Raw genomic sequence first — 19,881 nt, 5'->3', positions numbered from 1 at the left:
ATTAATTTATTGTTATAATTGAAAATTTATAATCAACTTGTTTTTTTTTAGATATTCATGCTTTTATACAGGGCGGAGGGAGACTTCAGTTTTTAGATTTTTTTATTATCATATATATAAAATTTAAGATATTTTTGTCATCATTAATTAAATCAAATAATTTTTTTTGAAATAATGGTAAGTTTTAGGTGGCATTTGGTACTTTATAATGTATTGTGATTACAGATAATGTGATTGCATGTAAAGTAACGTTTGGTACTTTACAATACAATGTGATTACAAGCAATTGCATATAATTAAAAGCAATGCAATTACAGAGAAAATAACATTATAATGTTTGGTATACAAGCAAAATAAATTTAAAATATAGAGAAAATAATATTACAACGTTTGATTTACAAGTATTTTGCTATAAATGTAATATTAATTTTTAAAATTACCCTTATTTATTAAAATGTAAGTTTAATATACTTGTGTTTTTTATTATTAATTTTTATATAATATCATCTCTTAAATATATTTTTAATGTCATATAATTTATTTTCATTTCTTATTATAATCTTATATATTTTATTTTTATTTCTTTAATATAAATTTTATATTATATATTTTATTTTAATTTCTTTAATATAAATTTTATATTATATATTTTATTTTAATTTCTTTTACCTATATTATATAAATTTTAATTTCTTATATTTTATTTTATTGTAGTTTCTAATTCTTATATTATATATTTTATTTTAATTATAATATTACAAAATGTTTTTAACAGAGTAATAAAATTGAAAGATAAAAATGTCTTTAATAATATTATAGAGTGTAATATAATATGATTATATTCATTTTGGACTGCAATCATATTACATTCCTTGATTGTAATGCGATTGTATTACAATCTTATATTACAGTGATCTATTACAAAACAAACACTGTAATGTAATTTAATTTGACACATTGTAAAAAGTGTGCTCTTACTTCTCTAATACCAAACACTACCTTAGGTTCAATTCCTCTTAACTCAAATTCTAAAATTTTTTCTCTTTTTTCTTTTTTCCTTTTTTTAAAATTTTTTTTTCCTGGTTAGACATTTTTTTTCTTTTATAAATTTTTTGGAGGAAAACCTTTTTTTTAAATTAATCAAACAATTATCATTAATGAAATTAGAAAAACCTTTCATCAAATTGAAAAAACTCTTTCTCTTTTTTTTAATCAATTAAACTGTTATCATACATCAAATTAAAAAAGCCCTTTCTCCTATTCTTTTTATCTTAAATCAATCAAACAATTTTTTTCTTTTTTTTTTCTTCAAACCAAATAACTACTAACATGTATTGGACTATATGATTTTTTTTTTTATGAATTAATCAAACAATTATCATTCATCACATTAGAAAAACCATTTTTCTTATTCTCCTTTTCCATGAACCAATTAAACAAATTTTGTTATAATTTTTTCTTTCCAAACCAAATAACTATTAATATGTATCATAGGATTTGGCTTTAGCATATATTTTCCTGTAACTAGATTGATGTAAGTTTGAACACTTGGCATAATTATGTAAAAAATACATTGTGTAACAATTTTGCAATACGTAATGTGAAAATTTAATGTTAATTTTTTCTATTTTATATCTATTTGTATTAGTGAATCTGAAAATTATATTTAAATTGTTAAAAAATTTTATATTATAAATTTTTTTTTGAAATAAAATATGAATTCATTATCATCACTAAATAAAAACAACTGACAAATATATTTTGAAACAACATTTTCAATAAACATTCTTCTCAACACTGCTAATCTCCTTCGACCAAGCTTCCAGCCTCTTTAATGATAGCTTGTTAAAAATCCTCCGGCATTTGAGAAAATATTGAACCAGGCAATCGCTTCCTCTCTAATTTCTTTTGCCTTTTTAGCTATCATGTGCGCTACTTCATTACCTTCTCTTGAGCAATGGAGGATATCAACACAATTAATACTCTCCATCAAATTGAGGCAATCTTCTACAATAGGACTCAGAATACCAGACAAATGTCTTCCTTTTATCCATTCAACCACCATCTTACAATCCATTTCAATTTCCTTAACCATGATATTCTCCCTTTGGCAGCAGCGAAGAGACCAAGCTAAAGCAGACAATTCAGCTTCCTCCACCGATTGACCCATAACCATTCTTCTTACTCCAGCCAATTCAACTTCTCCTATTGCATTCCTAACAATAAATCCAACTCCCATCCGCCTTACACTTGAAAGCTCAAAAATAGAGGCATCCACATTTAATTTGCTCTCAACCGGAGCTCTCCATTCACATGTTCGATTAATCTGCAAGATCCTCCTTCTTGACCTTACTCCCTTAACAAGCCTGTCTTGCTCTAATAAATTGCCAGCTAACTCAATAATTTGCAATGGCTCAAAGCTCTTTCCTTGAAAAATCTTCAGATTTTGAACTTTCCATAAAGCCCATAAGATACATCCGATTTCTTCAATCTCTTCATTCTCCATCATTTGGAAAAAATATAAAATATCCAATCTTGTGCAGAAGAGAACAACACCTCTATGTTAGTAAAACCCCACTTAGAAAAATTCGAAACTGCTCTTGCTAATGGACAGCAACAAAGACAGTGGAAATCAGTTTCCAGCTCATTGTCACAAGAAGGGCAATTGTTTTCAGATATGATGCTCCTATAAATTAAGGCTTGGCGGGTTGGGAGAATACCATTTAAAGTCTTCCACAAAAATAAAATAACCTTCCTTGGTAATTCCAGATGCCATATTCTTTTCCAGAAAGCCATCATATTACAACTTGAACTCTCCGCTACCTGCAAGTCCAATAAAGATTGAGCCATTCTATACCCAGATTTCACTGAGTAGTGACCATGCCTGTTAAAGAACCACACTTGGTTGTCATTGGGATGCCTGTAGCTCAAAGGAATGGACAAAATCAGTTCACGTTCATAAGTAGGAAAAATCTCTGTTATTTTCACATCATTCCATGTCATGGTCCTTTGATCGATCAACTCCGATACCTTCATCTTTCATCAATCAATTGATTAGGAAAAGATAGAAGCCTAGGAGATTCATACGGAATCCAAACATCATTTAAGACACTAATACTCTGTCCATCTCCTACCCTCCAAATTCTAATCAGCTGTTGGCTTTCCCGAATGCTTCTCCATAAGTAGCTTGGGTTAGTACCAATTAGAGCATTCAAAAAATCAGTTGTGGGGAAGTATCTTTCTTTGAGCACTTTGTAGGCAAGTGTGGGCACTTGCAACTGAAGTTTCCATCCTTGTTTCGCAAGCATGGCTAGATTGAAGCTTTTTGTATCCCGAAATCCCATTCCGTCTAAAAATTTTGATACACACATAGATTTCCAATTCTTCCAATGGATTTTTTGAGTCATATTATTTCCACTCCACCAAAATTGTGCAATAACCGAATCAATATCATGACACAAAGAATTCAAAATTTTGAAACAGTTCATACAAAAGGCTGGAATTGCTTGCGCCACGGATTTTATAAGAATTTCTCTTCCCGCTGCTGATAGCATTTTGTTTTTCCAATTAGAAATGCGTTTACAACCCTTTCTTTGAGGAAACGGAACATCTGTTTTTTGGACCCTCCTGCAACTAAAGGCATACCCAAGTACATTCCGCCCCATTGAGCTTCATTGATACCAAGAATTTGACTTGCCATTACTGTTTCCTCAGTTGGAGTGTTTCTGCTAAAAAGCAAGCCTGATTTGTCCTTGTTAATTTTCTGTCCTAAAGCAGCTTCATATTTTTCAAAAATTCCTTTCAATACTTGTATTTCCTGCCTTTTGACCTTTCCAAAAATCATACTATCATCAGCAAACAATAGGTGGGTGATATTTGACCCTCTACGGCATATCTTCAATCTTGAGATGATGTTTGTCTCCTGTGACCAGTTTATAAGGCCAAAAAGAGCTTCAGACATGATAACGAAGAGAAAAGGAGAAAGAGGATCTCCTTGACGTAAACCTCTTGATGGAACAAAACTCTATCCTGGTACCCCATTGATTAAAACCGAGTAAGACATAGTTGAAATGCATCTCCAAATCATATCCAAAAACTTTCCTTCAAAGCTCATCTTTCACATAATGCCTTTAACACAGATCCACTCCACTCTATTATAAGCCTTGCTCATATCAAGTTTAAGAGCAAAATTGCCAACTTTCCCCAATCTCTTGTTATGTAAACTGTGAATGATTTCCTGGGCCGCAATGACATTGTCTGCTAATTGCCGTCCTTGAACAAACGCGCTCTGATTTTCTGAAATGATTGAAGGCAGAAAAGGTTTTAATCTGTTTAAGAACTTTGGAGGCTATTTTGTAGAGGGTGTTACACAGACTGATTGGCCGAAATTGGGTCACTGACTCCGGTTGTTTGACTTTTGGAATCAAGACAATATGTGTGTGGTTAAAGTTCGGATCCTGTGTCCTTCCTTCCAAAAACTCAACAACATATTTATAAACATCATTGCCAATATTTCCCAAAATTTTTGAAAAAATATGGCAGGGAATCTGTCAGGTCCAAGAGCGTTACTGGGATACATTTGGAACAGAGCAATTCTTACCTCTTCTTTCGTAATCTCTTCATTTAGCTATCCATTTATCTCAAAACGTAACCTTCGATTTAATTTTATTTTATTTTATTTTAAAAGTGATTAATTTTTGCTTTGAATTGAATCATTAACTCGATACATGAACTTGTATAATTACCTTTTAATCATTCTTTGTTCAAAACCTTAAATTCATCACTACTTTTATTAGTATTAATTTATTTATTTATTTTTAATTATAATATTTAAAATGATTATAATTTAGATATATATTAAATAAATAATATTGAGTCAAGTAAATCACTATTTAATGAGAGCGATTTAATAGAATTAAAATTCTTATATATGTATAAGATAAATTTTATCACTATGAATTTATAATTGTTATTGAAAATATAATCAATAATATTTATTTAAAATGAACAAAGTTTATTGTGTGTATTAATTTTTTTTACATATAAATAGATAGAACTTATTTGAATAATTTAAAAGTCTTTTTTAGATATTATATCATATAGTTATTCATTGGATGAGATTTACAATACACCAACGGAAAAAAACCAAAATCTCCCACTGAATCCATAGAGGGAATACATATATTATACATTGTCATTGGATAAATATTATACTTTGAATATGAATATTTATGAAAAGAAATTTAAAATTGTAAGAGTTTATATTTGATATATTATCAGTGTATAAATTCTATACACTTATAATAAATCACATATCATCACTTCATCGGTGAAAAATTTAAAATTTTTTTAAAAAATTAAAATAAAAAATTTAATCCCAATGAACTTTAAGTGTTTTTTTCCTAAAATTTCTATAATGATTTTCTTTTTCTTCAAATAATGGAATTTTTGGGGATCGGTATATTTAGTGTCTCTTGGGCTTCCTTCGCCTTTATTGATTTGGTTTTTTTTTTAATGTTTCGTATGGATCTTTTATATTTATCAAAATAAAAAAAGTTGTATTATCTCATTAAAAATTAAATTAAGTTATGTATTATTTTGAATGACTTCTAAAATTTTTTAGTTGTCATTATCGAGGTGGTAGAGTATGATTCACTATACTCGTATAAGATTTATTCACTGCAAAGGAATTAATATTTGCTTAAAGACTTATAAATTGTTAATTTTGTTATGAAGTATCAATTTTTTTGGTCGATTAACCATACATAGTATCAAATATAAACTTTATTGAATGAGATTTACAATAGAGAGATGGAAAAAAAATATAAAATTCGCTGCAATTTCTGTCGCTGAATTCATGGAGAAAATACAAAAAGAAAAAGTAATATATGAATAAAAATCAATGGATGAGGTAGGTAATTGCCAGGGCAACTAGGAGGAGCATGTAAGCAATTCCTTGATCAACCGCGGTACCATCGTTTGGTAAAGCAGGAGCAGGTGCAGGAGAAGAACCCATGCTTTGCCCGTAACTGAGTTGCAAAAGTGCGAAGAACAGGAAACCAATAACTGGAAGAACAGGAAACCTCATCGAACGCATCTTCAAACTAACTAAAGAAAACAAGCAAGACAGTTCCTGGGTGTTTTTCCTTTTTAACAGGGGAAGGGAGAGACGGAAGAAATTAACAGAGCAGAAAGGAAGGTTGTCTTGCGAGGAGATGTTGGAGACGAATTGATGATATATATAGTGGGAGTTTTCCGTGGTATAGGCAATTTCCTGGAAGGGCGATGTATTGGGAACTAATGTGGTCTTTTCCAGACGCGTCCACAGACACTAGAATTTTTGACCGGGTTGGCGGCTACGCTAACATTGAATAGCGTACTTATAAGTGTCATGGTGCCATTGGCTAGCCTGATTTCTTTTACTCCCCTCGTGCCCTTTTATGTTTCGTTTACTCCTTTTTCTCCACAAATATATATATATATACATATATATCACCATTTTGGCCAGCAGTGTACTGTACAAGGGTTTGATCAGGGATATTTTCCTTGCAAGTGAAAAAATGGAAGGAGATAGACATGTTTACAGTTGGCATTTGATTACGTGTGCATTGGTGTAATACAAAATAGTGTAAAAAAAAAGGTTTGGTCATGGAGAAAAGAATTGATGCTTAAAGAAGAGAATTTATGCTGGCACCATGCCAGCTTAACATTTCCACTGATATTCTGCTTGGAATCATTACCCGATTTTAGATAATAATTGCATTTCTTGGGTAATTTACGCATGTAATGAATGATGATCTTATTACATGATAGACAATTCAAAGTTTTACTTTTATTGCAATAAATAATAAAAGTAGGAGCAACTGTCAACTATACCACACCAGCGGTCCTTGTCAGTTTGGGCACACCGAACATTTCAAATTAGAAGGTCAAATTGGTTTGCTTTGATTTGGAATGGTTTTACACATGGATGGAAAACGACAATTGACTTTTATATTTATCAAAGTCATCATCAATTGCAACATTTACTTAAAAAAAAAATTGAAAAATACCATATGTATTTGTTAATAAAAAGAAGTACAGGAATAGCTAGTAGATTGGGTTGCAATCAAGGATGCCTTGCCATGTAGCCTATATGGCTTCTGGAAATTGACTGATAGAACCATAATAGAGAGTTCAGGAATTCAATTTGCTTTCATTGCGTACGGACGAATAAGATGTTGCCTAGCTAATGCTTGATTTTGCTGTTAATCAGCTAGATTAGGCAGTTGACTAATCTTCTAAGTTTCATCTTATTATGCTAATATACATTTATTTTTGGGGTGAACACTTGATGATTAGTAACAAATAAAGCAAGGTGTTACTCCCCAACATTCCATCAAAGATGTTGGTATTACACAAAATTGGTTTTGACATGATTTGTTAATTTTGGTTTTATTTATTTATTTGAGTAAAATATTTTCACTCTCTAACTTTTAATGATAATTTTACATGAGTCTATTAGTTTTTGAAATGAACAATAAGCCTACAGAATATTGTAGACCAAGGTAATGCTCCAATGGAGAAAAAGCATATAAATATCATTGGGCATGTACCAAAATTGAATGGTACAAAAGGAGGGCATGCATTACTTCAGAGAAGAAAAACACCCACAATTGAACAAGCCCATTTGGCCAACACACAGATGCCAGCAGCCCCTAGAAGAAGTGAGACATTTGCTCCTAGTTGAAGCCTAACATTGCTTTGCAACCTTGGGTTCATGGAAATCCGCAGCCATGTAAATCAAAATCCCAGCAGAAGCTGAATTGAAAACCCCTTCAACAATTAGTGCAGTTGGGCTGTTGTCATTGTAGAAATTGCAATTCCCAATGCCATTGTTAGGGACAGAGACTTGAATTGTGCTAGTTCAAGAGAAACTGAGTCTTCTTCTTCCTTTATTTGTTCTTTCTTTGCGGCTTTTGATTATAATTCTACATTTTTCCTTCATAAAATTAAAGAAGCCACAAGGGACGGGCCAGAAAGAAATCTCTCTTCTTTCCTCCACATTGCTTTTGCTTTCCATTGCCTTGTTAACAACAGAGGTAAATCCAAGAGCTCGTACCAAGTCACCAAATAGGAAACCAGGAACCAGGTCAAATTAAAACGACTTGCAATTTCGTACTGCAAAATGCAGACGGGGTAATGGGCCTTCGTTCTCTTAGGCTGAAAAGCCTGATAAAGCTTAATTCTAGTAACTTTTCTTATGTATAAGATAAAGGGCCTCATGCCCAAATCTCAAGAGCAACTAAACAAGCTGAACTAACATGAATGAGGATCTTGGCCGCCTGATGGCATATTTTCTTCGACTGTAATAGGTAGGCCATACTGATTATATTATATAAATCAAAAAACAATTTCTTTATTTATTATATATTGGTTTTAAGTTGGATATCAATTTAAAATTTTAATTTGGTATTAAAATAGGCTTTGACTCTATTTGTTGATTGCTCTATGAATTTAACTGTGATTCATATCACGTGATAGATCCATTATCTTTACATGTGAAGAAAAATATTAAAATAATAATAATAAATCTCATATCTATTAAGTTAAGAGTATCTTAAACATATAAATATAATAAGAATCTCTTTATATGTTTGTCAATTGGTTTAAGGTTGAATATCGATTTAAAAATTCAATAAAAAATTTTATTTTCTCTCTTTTATTTGCTCAAAAAGAGATATGGTTGATTGTTATTTTAACTGCAAGATAATACTATTATTAAACTAAATAAGTAGTATAAATCACTAAGAAATACTGGAATCATGTATATCAGTATTTGAGAATAACGTTTCCAGTTATTATCTTTAATGGATGGAAGACTTGTCCGTTGTCACCTACTAGGAGTAGTAGTAGTAGTATAACAACAATTCTAGAGGGACCGAGAGATGCAGATGGGACTTTGAAAATTCTTCTGAAGTGATTGCCTTGTCCATTAGATATGGTAGTCCCAAAAACAGCCTACTATGCTTTCCCTGGTACGTGCCAAAAACAACCTACCGCCTTACTACATTACTACTTTTACCCAATTACACGCAGTGTTTCCAGTAGTATGGTGACAAAAAGGCATTGTCGTTTGCTAAAATCCAAGAAGAAATGTGCTTTTGACGAGGATAGGACTAGGAAAAGCGTCAGCATCAGCTCAACCATTGTTCTTCACACTCGTAATTTCCACATGACAACAGCCCCTGTTCAAAAGCCAAGCCTAATTTCAGCTTCCGCCTAACCAAACTTTATCCCGCGTGGAAAAACATGTGCAAGCTTAACTTAAGCAATCACCACTTACCGAACAAAGGAAGTTTCAAAAAGTGACTAACTAAAGTGACCTGATCAGAGTCGTAATCTAAGTCATGCAGGCATTAGGAGAGAGACTTTATAATCTGTCAGGACAGAACCGTTGAGGTGCTGCCACGTTTGACATAGGAGGCCGTGGCAGCACCTGATTTTGAACTGGAATCATTGAGGGCAAGTATCTGTTTGTTAGGCCATGTTTTGGACTAGTGGGCATATGAGCAGCTGCTGCTTTTGGACGGATCTAAAATAAGCACCTAGTCGAAGCTTTGAAGATAAAGCAAAAGCTTTCTGGAATCAATCAAAAACGCTTTATGCTCAAAACTTTCCTTGCCCACCTCTCCTTATTCCTTACTTTCCTTCCATCATATAATCTCACCGGTGCCTAGATTCTTTGCTTTTTAAGCTCTGCTCACACAGCAGCAACATAATACCACCCAGAGTGAGAGGTAGAAGGGAGAGAAGGGGCAAAAAGAAGAAAGGAGAAACAAATGTGCTATACAAGCGTTCCTTCCGTTGGTAAACAGGGCTTGGTGGCGCAACGCAGATGGTTCGTTTTGCAGGCATCAATGATGGCTGCTGCGCGTCATGCACCAAGAGCTGGGGTGGCAAGAGAGACTGGTGGAGCTGGCTCGACCTCGATGAAGCAGTGTTTGTGTTCACCTACGAAGCACCCGGGGTCGTTTAGGTGTAGGCATCACCATGCGGAATATGTGTGGGGTGGTCGATTCATCAGCAAGAAATGATCGCACCACTGCGCGGAGGACGTCTAGGTTGGTCGATTTGTAACAAAAGAATGACCAGTAGTTTTAGTTGAAGGTCTAAAATCATTGTACAAAGGAACCAATGATTTGAACACTTCTATAACTATATGGACGGCCTCCTCTTCTTAGATTCTTCATTTGTTTTATTTCCTTGTGAATTTACAAACAAAATATACAGGTTGATTGGTCAATTCTGCAAACCTGTATCTGTTTTCTCAAAATTTCTTACCCCATTATAGCTTTTGCCCACGATACCTGCGCCTCCCTAACCTTTTCTTCGGTAACCCCCTTTCCCCTTCCCTTCTGTCCCTCTTATCTTAGATAAAGCTGAATATGCCATGCCACAATGATAGGACGGGGGGTTTTGCAGATGTTTAATATTGGAATTCAGTATCGAAAAAAGAAAACTGTAGAAATCAGGGTAATGAGCTTCAGTTTTACCATCTTCGTAGATTGACCACCCACCCTTAAATAAGTTGATAACCTTAGCATGGCCTAACAAATTTACCCTTCCATGTGAACATTAAAGTGCAAAGATTGAACTTCTTCCGCCCTGTTGGCCATATTCAATTGTACAAAAGTAAAAACGAAAACAATCGACACCCACCAAACTCTTCATGACGAGAATTGATAAATTAACAATGAATAGCAGCAGCAAGAGGATTTCCTTTTTGTCCTTATTCAGCTTAAAAGAATATAACTACTGATCAGCAGTATGGCCTGTCTGTGCAGTTAAGAGCAACCTGGAATGTAAATTAAATTTCACATAGAACTCAAATCTAGGCAACCTCATCCGTGTAAATCTTAATAAATGATATATGTAAGATACAGGAAAAAAAAAAATAATGGCTTCCTTTCTTAGTTGAATAAACCGTTTTCATCCAATCATTAGTTTACAACTGCTAGTTAATATGCACCAACTAACCAAACTAGATCACTTACATTAACATGTACAATATAACCAAAGGGCTGACAAAATCACCCAGCATCCAATTCTGTCCACTTCTAGTACATATATGGGCTGAAAAGGTAGATCAGAGCATTGTCCACCACATTACTGTAAAACACAAAACCAATTCATGGGTTATGATTAAAAATGTAAAATATATACTACTATATTTTATGAAAAACATGACTACAGGGATTAAAAAAGTCTTCTTATATTGATAGCAGGAAGCAATCTCAAACCAGTCCTTAGCAAGTAAAGGAAGAAAAAAATGGGTTGAGGGATCTTGATGTTCCACATTACACTAGTTTCAGTTCACATGGAACATCAGAAACCACAGAATAACGCATAGAAGGAGGAGCAACCTGCTTTCCTAACTTCTTTTCCCCTCTTTTTAAAACAGAAAAAAAAATGTTTTGAAACTTTTCCTGCACCATGATAATGGGTGTGCCAATGATACAAAAGCAAATTTTAATCCAGCTTATCAAGTTCCCAATTCTCTCAAATTGATCATGACCCCCAAATTATAATTTATGTTGGCATATAATGTCAATGAGCAAGCAATGTCCAAATCAGAATAGTTGATCATTTTGTCTGAAAGCACATTAGCACACGCCTAGTTCACACACTTTATCAAGCAATTCCATATATACTTCAAGTTCGTATCATCCTTGTAATGTGGTTTACAGACCTAGAGATTAACTGTAATAAAAGAGGGATAACAAAAAATGGATCCTCACCTCCGCATAGCAATCCTGACGAACAATTGTCTGGTTATTTGTATTTACATATACCTCACATGATACTTCTGCCTGAAACATCATAGAAAATTAGAAACATAAATCAAACGTAGTTGAAGCATAAAGCATTCTCATTCAGCATGCAGAATTATTTAAAACAACCATTAAAAAGGAACAGAGTGAAGAATTCCGGAAAATAAGCACATTTTAACTTTATTGTACCAAACAACAATCCTCAGAAAAGAAAAAGAAAAACAGGTTGGGGGGTTAGCAGGGATGCAAGGCCTTTTCCACATGTTCATAAACATAGATGAATGCTGGCTGCTAACTACGAACTTTGCATTTTCAACTAAATGCTCAAGACATATAAAGGTTTTCATATGTATTACGCATATGAAACAATTTCCAATAAGCATAAGCTACAATTCTGTTGGTAAGGACTGTACTATTATAAATACAATTTGTACAGAATGATGCTAATGAATCATTGAGTAGGTATCAATAACAAAAAAGAACTTTGAAGCATGGAAACACTAATCCTTTCATTGCTTCTGCTCAATTAATCAACCGACTTGTGTGCCATATCTGAGCAATTTGGGCCCAATCATAGGCTTGCTTTGTCGTTTTAGCACAATAGTTCTCCATCTCAATCTGTTTCAACACCTTCACACATCTGCTTAGCTTAGCTGTTTTCAATTAGCCATCTCAATGACCAATAAACAAAACCTGTCCCTTCCCCAGAAAAGATAAGAAAAAGTTTTCACTTTACAAAATTTCTGCTCATTCATCATAAATTATGAGCGTTAATACATTTATAGTCAAACCCAAGTAATTAAGTACCAAGATTTTCAAAGGTCTCTTTGTCACTTTTTGACACAAACAAGCATCGACTCATGTTGAACTAGTTTTAATCACTCCATAATCATGCTGTGGTTTTAGTCACAAAGCTCCAATGGTCCAGTAGTGCAGTCATCCAATACTTTTAACCAACTTATTAAATCCACTGCGAATGAAAAATTCTCTCGTGATGGTGTGATGTACCTACTTGTTTTAACTAGCCATCTACGCGTCAACTAAAATTCAAGGATTTAGCCCTGCTTCAGCTTTTTGTACCAAGTAATTAATGCTAGAGATATGATTTTATTTTAAGACAACTTTATTGAGTCCAAAACAGCATTGATCCCTTCAAATAAAAAAAACTACATCGAACAACCAAATCACTATAAATGAAACAAAGTTGACATTTTGGCCTGCATTCACAGTGTACTGCACTAGCAAGCATTCTCCAAATATGCATTGGTAAGATGTGACTGAACTGAGAACATAACTGCAACTAAAGGAAAACCTGACCCATGCGTTTGGTGTGGCTAAAATAAGGTTATTAAAAAGTGGATCATGTTTCTACTCAACCACCCATAAGACATTAGTCCCTTTTTTGGGTTGATTCATCTTCCCTGGTCAGCACTTAAAACTAAAATCCAATAAGCTAGGCTAAATAGCTAGGTTCCTTTCAAAACGTTTCTTAACCAAGTTGGAAGAAGCACCTATCATCAGAGCTAAGTTTTAACATCGCCAATCCACCAAACAGCAATGTGCATCATCACCAATAAACTGATTAACTAAAACTCACTTGCCAGAGCAGAATAAAACTCAAATGCTAAAAAAATGAAAACGTATTTTCATCACAAAATAATACTCTTCAAACCAATTAAACTATCAAATTGAATGCAGAACCAAATTCAAGAAAACCAGTAAAAAGGGATTTTCTTTTAACGGCTAACCTTGATGGGAACTTTAAAGAGGAAAAGACCAAGATCTCCATCAACCTTAGTATTAGTATCAAAGGGAATAACCCCTTTGGCCCAATCCGCAATCAAATAAATCACATCGTGAACCACCTCAAACCCATTCAAATCAAGCGTGGCGTTCACGTAGGAGCTCCCTCTAGCTCTCACACGCCCTCCTTCCGAACTCACCACCCCAAGCTCCCTCCCTCTATACCCAACCGAAACGACAAGCTTGTCATAGTCCAAAGAAAAGAAGTCCCTGTTACGGACCCTGATGGTCAAAGAAAAAGAGAGGTCGAGGGTAAGTGCGGGCGACGAGTTGACTCGGACGTGGTTGAGTTGGAGTCGGACGAGTTGGAGAGTTGGATCGGAAGGGTACAGGAAGAATACGGCGGCGGAGAGGAGGACGACGATGCCGGTGAAGATGAGGCAACGGCGGAGACAACGGTAGTTTTGGTTCGGGCGGCTGTAATAAACTGGTAAAACGATGACGTTTTGCTGGTTAGGGTTTGAGGGGAGAGCGGCGTACGGTACGGACGAGTCCCGTCCGTCCCGTTTCGACATTTTTGTTGTTATCGTTGGGGTTTGGATCTTGTTTCTGGTGGAGATTTTAGAGTGGATGGGCCGAAAGTAAGGGGTGGACGCTTCTTCAGTGTACCAGGTTGTCGTTTTATATTCGTTAGAGTTACACGTCAGATGGGGCCAAGATATTTATTAATTTTTTTAGATCATTCGATTTGGTATTGGAAAATTTGTAGGAAATTTATTTTGTTTCTTTTGCAATAATTGAGCAATAACCAACTTTAAATATTTTACCCCAAAATTTTAAGGTATAAATAATTCATTCCTTTACTAAACGCACTAGTTGTCATCATTATTTTAAATTTAAAGAGTACACACTAAGTCTTGGTTGGTGTTTTAAGATATTATTAAAGCGATGTCAAATAATAAGGTGGGGATTGCCAAAAGATTGGGCATTTTGGTTTTGAAGATAAGAAGCTTTGAAAATTTGCAATTGCAAAAGTAGGCAACATGGCAATGGGCTGAAAGTACAATTATGCTCTCATTAGTTTTTCTATTGACAAAATCCTTTTTTTTTTTTTACTTTTTATTGGAAGAAAATAAACAGGAAAATTGTGGATTTTGAGTAGCAAAACTTAAAAGAAAAAGCATGATCATTGGATAGAATGTGTGCATTTTCAATATTTATTTATTATGGAAAGAGTGTATAAAATTTTAGAGTTGAATATAAAATTGGAATCAACTTTTGAGTGTAAAAGGTAAAATCAATTCCCAATATCCTTTTTGTTTTGGAATAATTACATTTTTCCTTTAAATATTTTATCATGTCATATATCTTTTCTATTTGAAGAGCGGTACTACAAAAAATTCACCTTTTTGGATGGAGTTATTCTGTGACAAACGTTTCGATGGAATATCAAAAAATTATTGACACAAAAAGTGGCATCAATTCGATGAAATTTACATCAATATATAATAAGTTTTTCTTCTAATTTTCAAATAAAAAATATTCAACCTCAAATTTCAATTATAAAACATTGATGCCAAATCAAGGGATGGGATGTAAAAGCATTTGGATCATATATTTTTTGGCCTACAAAGACACATTGATTTCATTTTGGGGGTTTAACAAGTAAAATGATGTCAATTTTTTTTCTAAAGAATAAGCATATGAAACACTAAAATGTTACAGAATAACTTTTATCCAATTCATTTATAGTATGAATTCAATTATTATTAATCAAATTAATGTTTCTTTGTGTCATGCAATTATTCATTATAACTTTTAAATATTAGCAAAAACCATACCCATTAGAACATGTCTCATCTGAGGAAGATTATCAAATGTAACCCAGCTTTATGTTTGGTTTTGAAAACATTGAATAAGAGACAAGCCATGACACTTTTAATAGAATTATTCAAAAAAGTTAGTTGGTGATGGGGGGATTCCATCATTTTTATTTAGAAGAAAAAAGAAAGACTAAACAAAAAAACATTGGATAAGGCAATCTCACTAATTAATCTTATTATGACTTTGAATCCATGTGCATGCATTATAATTGTCTTTTAATTTCATTCACTGTACATCTCAGTGCCTTCATTTAAATTAAAAAGGATATATAAACAAACCATAGAGAAAGTGACATCTTTTTGAGAGAAGAGTAATATACAAGGCACGTAACAATCAATCAAACTGGTGCATACTCTTCCACTGTCATTATCCAAAGGCCCATTGGCTTTTTGGCTGCTAACTTATTTGGAAAAAAAAGGGAAAAGATTATTCTTTCCTTGATTTTTGAATCATGCAAATGCAATTTCAAACATAATTTGACAAAACCATTGCAGACCATTCAAAGCTCATCTCAAACCGTTCCATTTGAGTCCAGAAAAAATTGGGAGGCAAGGCAATATTCACAGTTTTATGTGGGTAAAGATCTCTTATATTTTAAGCAAAAAAAAAAAAAAAGTCAGCCCTGGGGCTCAAATGGCATAGGCATCTGATTATCAAGGATGGACAGATATTAGAAAGATAACTTTAATTTCTTTAGAATGTTCTTTATGCTGTAGTTGAAAGGAACATATAATTAGCTTTATAGCTGGAAACCATGAAAGGTAGGTTAGATTTATAGTTGAGATATTTCCAAAAGCTATATCACCTTTGAACATGTGATCAGTTACTAGATAAAAGAATCCTTTGGCAATTAAGTATGATGAGAATTTAGAATCGAAATTCGCCTTTATGAAATCGTAGGGTCAGGTTTGTTAATGATCAACTCAGCTATGGGACAAAGAGGTAGAGGGAAACTACAAACAAGCTATGGCAATAAAGGTTAGTGCAAAGACAAAATTAAGATGAAACCAGTCAGGATTTTGCTTGTAGATCGATTGCATATCGATGCATGAGAATTGAGAAGTGTTGAACTAATAGCTATTTTTGCAGTTAACTTGGAAAGGAGAGAGAGAGAGAGAGAGAGAGCTTTACCAGACAACAATCAATAGAAGCTAAGCTCTTGATTAGCTCTTTGAATTTAAACAGTTGCAGATATTTATAATCACATATCCCAAGCAAATACAGAAAATCCAGCATACCTAGATATTCTCTTTTTCACATAGTAGGGAGACAAAGGGAGATTTTCATGAGAACATGGAGGAACATATGCTTATAGGAACAGAGTTTTAGTATTTATAATTTATGTAGATTCCACAGACTTGGGAGAAAGAGAAGCCAGGGAACCATTGGCAGGCATGGACTTTGATCGCTTCATCCAGGCTGATGAACTTGACCGATGAAATCTGCATCGAAACGAGCCCTGGTGAGTCGTTGGTGAGCACAAACATTGGCCGCCTTTGGGTGAATTGGTTGGCACAGCTGCTTCCGAGTTGCTGCCTTTTGGGGAGGTGCTTACAGTAATGTTTCCATGGGAGGCCATATTTTTTTTTGGGCAAAAGAGAGAGATTGAATGAAAGTAGTTCAAGGTGGCAAACTTAAAGAAGCGACTAGGCCTTGGTTATATAGGACAAGATGGGGAAGGACTCAATATTTATCGCTCTTTGTATGGTGTGTAAGGTTGAAATAAGCAACCAACCAATCAAGGGGTTCCCCTTTAGTGATTTCACCTTGTTTGTCCTTAGCTTAACCAATCAAATAAAAAAGCCTCCCCAAATTCCATGGTGAGAGGCGCAGAAAGAGATATGGGTTTAGTTTCCCTAAGATCAGATTTTCATGTCCAATACCAAAAAACGAAAGGGACATTTCATTTGCTCAACCGATCGAGTATCACAAAAACTAGTGCATTGTTTTATTGATTCATTTTCCCTTATTTATTGTGATTCAAATACAGGTGGCATTTTCAGTCACTTTATATTATTCTAGATAAATTTACTAGCAATAGTACAAACAAGTTCTGCTTACTCTTTTGTAAAAGAAAGAAAGGCACATGGTGAGATAAGTGGGTGCATGAAGAGATGAGGTTTTCATGTGGGGTTTATATGGCTGATTGTACACGTAGCCAGATTCTCCAATTACTCAGATAACTAATAACTAGGAAAATGTGGAGCCTTATTTCATAGATTAGTGAAAACGGTTCCAGGTTTCCACTAACATTCTTCAGTGTGGATGAGATGAGATCTCCTCCGCCATCTTACTTTAATCAAGCGGCATTATGTAATGGTTATTTATTCATTGTCTGGTTACTGCCCAGCAATGTCTCTCTGCTAAGCATTTTACTAATACGAGTACCTTTATATTCAGGTGTACCATGTTAAGGTAGTAATAATTCCATAGCCTCCATCGTAATTGGGGAGACCAATTCACTTATATATGAAACTATTTGTACTTAACAGGTTTTGAGCTTGATTTTGACATAAACGAAAGGTAATTCAAGCACTAAATTGGGAATTGCGATTTTGTCAAGCCAAGCTTGAATGTAGAGTAGAGGTGAAGAATCCAGTTACAATCAAGGGTAATGTTAAAGAAAGACAAGGAAAAGGAGGCAGAGTAGAGGATTGGATATGATTTTGGCAGATAACAAAGGAAGTGGGAGATGACATTAGCAATATCCATCCAGTGCAGGGCCCGCGGCTTCAACTTTCATCATGTGATTCCATCTATGAAATCCCAACCTCATCCATTTAAGTCTTGGAGAGCGTAACCATCCAAGTTTGGGCGTTTTCCAGTCCCTGCATTTTTATCTTAACCTGTTACTCTTGAAACTCCTCAAACAGTATGGAGATGGAAAATGTAACTTGAAAGCGAGACGGTGGGGAAAGAAGGTGGATCAGATACCAAGCCAACAAGGAGAAACAGACAAAAGAATAATGATTTTCTTTCTAACAGGCATAGAAAGTACAAAGCGCTGTTGGACAGGAGAATTTGATGATGCCTGGGAATTGGCAAAAATACTATAATTGAACCTGGTACGGGTATATGTCAGCTGAACGCTGATGGAATCTGCTGTTTCCCCTTGTTTCAGTTGTTGTTCAGCGAATCTCCCTTTGCTTTCTGATAATATTCAAATCAAATGGCAAGACTGTGGGCATGTGACATTGCCTTGGAATGTCATGGCTAACTACTAACCAGAAAAATATACTTAACAGCCTCTATTCTTCGAGGTTTACTTAATTTTTTCCTTGGCTAACCTAAAACTAAATTATAAGATGACAGAACATGACTTCTTCTACTAATAAATTAACGCTGATTGACAAGAAAGTAATTTTCTTTCCTTTATTTAGGAGGAGGGAAAAAAATTATTTTCAGGTATAAAAGTTTTTGAGACCAGCGGGCTTCGGAGTTGGGACCTGCTGTTGGGTAAAGGCTGTGGCCTGGGAAGCTCAAGTTGACGCCCAAACCCAGGTAGCTACAGGCTTTGGGTTTCGATCCAACCCATGATTATATGCAATCCCAAAACATATTTTTTGAACGAGACAACATCAATTCTAAACCCATTTGTAGGGTACCTAATTCTTAGGTTAGTTGTTCTTGTATTGAGCGTGGTTCAATATTCAGGAAAATGATAAGCATCGCCATACTTCGGGACCTAGAAAAAGAATAAGGTCCATAATGTTGGCTTGCCTTGTGAAATAAACTTGAAATGGAACTGAATTACATTACCTAGTAATTTGCCTAATTCTTTTTTCCCTCGTCAATAGATGCATGCAACTTCGTATTTCGGAATTGCTTGAGAGTTTAGACCAATCAAATCAATTAGGGATAATTAACAAGAGTAATGTTATTTGTTTGATTCGATTATTCACAAATAGTATGACATAGTAATAGATAACAATTTTAATGAGTATTTATTTTTATAAGTATTTAGATTATCAAACTGTCAAACAGTTTAACATTTTTCAATAGAACCCCACAAGCCTAGCATTGTCCCAGAAAAAAAACAACGGGAAAAAAACCCATCACTGCTAGCATGCAAAGCAGATAGCTAAGCCAACAGCTTTGCTTAATGCTGCTGACATATGGTGATGGATAACTCCAATAAAAATATATATATATTCGCATTCAAAGCTGACGTGGCTGTCGTTCTTAGAAAAGACAAAAAAAAAAAAAAAAAGACAGCTGAAAACAGAGAGCAACTTACCAGTCAACTGACAAAACTACCGGTCTCACTTAGAAAATAGCAACTACTATTGTCACTCCCGTTTTGGCCCCTTCCTACGTTCGACAGTTTTACTTTTCGCTATAATCTTTCTTTGACAGTTCTTGGAAACAATAATAAAGTTCCTGGCGCTAGCCATTTTTCTTCTCGTTATCTTCTGGTGGTGAGGTTTTGTCAATTTCCATT

The 19,881-nt window shown here is 34.3% G+C and overlaps 2 protein-coding genes across 2 annotated transcripts; both read right to left on the bottom strand.

Annotated features, from left to right (window-relative positions):
* Positions 1-1,831: 1,831 nt before the first annotated feature.
* LOC148760650 (uncharacterized) lies at positions 1,832-2,506 on the bottom strand. The gene has a single exon (XM_088810407.1). It carries the CDS (start codon positions 2,504-2,506, stop codon positions 1,832-1,834), a length of 675 nt encoding a protein of 224 aa, XP_088666533.1.
* Positions 2,507-10,928: 8,422 nt separating this feature from the next.
* LOC18588615 (Late embryogenesis abundant (LEA) hydroxyproline-rich glycoprotein family) lies at positions 10,929-14,220 on the bottom strand. Its single transcript, XM_018128185.2, has 3 exons — positions 13,562-14,220; positions 11,781-11,852; positions 10,929-11,151 (listed from the first exon to the last, which is right to left on the bottom strand). The coding sequence occupies exons 1-3, from the start codon at positions 14,129-14,131 to the stop codon at positions 11,149-11,151; spliced, it is 645 nt and encodes a 214-aa protein (XP_017983674.2). The 5' UTR covers positions 14,132-14,220; the 3' UTR covers positions 10,929-11,148.
* Positions 14,221-19,881: the final 5,661 nt, after the last annotated feature.

This window comes from Theobroma cacao, chromosome 9 (genome assembly GCF_053813885.1).
Source record: "Theobroma cacao isolate CCN51 chromosome 9, ASM5381388v1, whole genome shotgun sequence".
Classification (NCBI taxonomy): Eukaryota; Viridiplantae; Streptophyta; class Magnoliopsida; order Malvales; family Malvaceae; genus Theobroma; species Theobroma cacao.
Note: the sequence above shows the minus strand (reverse complement) of the source record. Positions and strands in the feature narration are given on the sequence as shown.

Coding starts and splice junctions, on each gene's coding strand:
- LOC148760650 (XM_088810407.1), bottom strand. CDS start 2,506: ATGGAGAATGAAGAGATTGAAGAAATCGGATGTATCTTATGGGCTTTA.
- LOC18588615 (XM_018128185.2), bottom strand. CDS start 14,131: ATGTCGAAACGGGACGGACGGGACTCGTCCGTACCGTACGCCGCTCTC. Junction 11,853..13,561: donor TCTTTAAAGTTCCCATCAAG/GTTAGCCGTTAA, acceptor ATGATGTTTCAG/GCAGAAGTATCATGTGAGGT.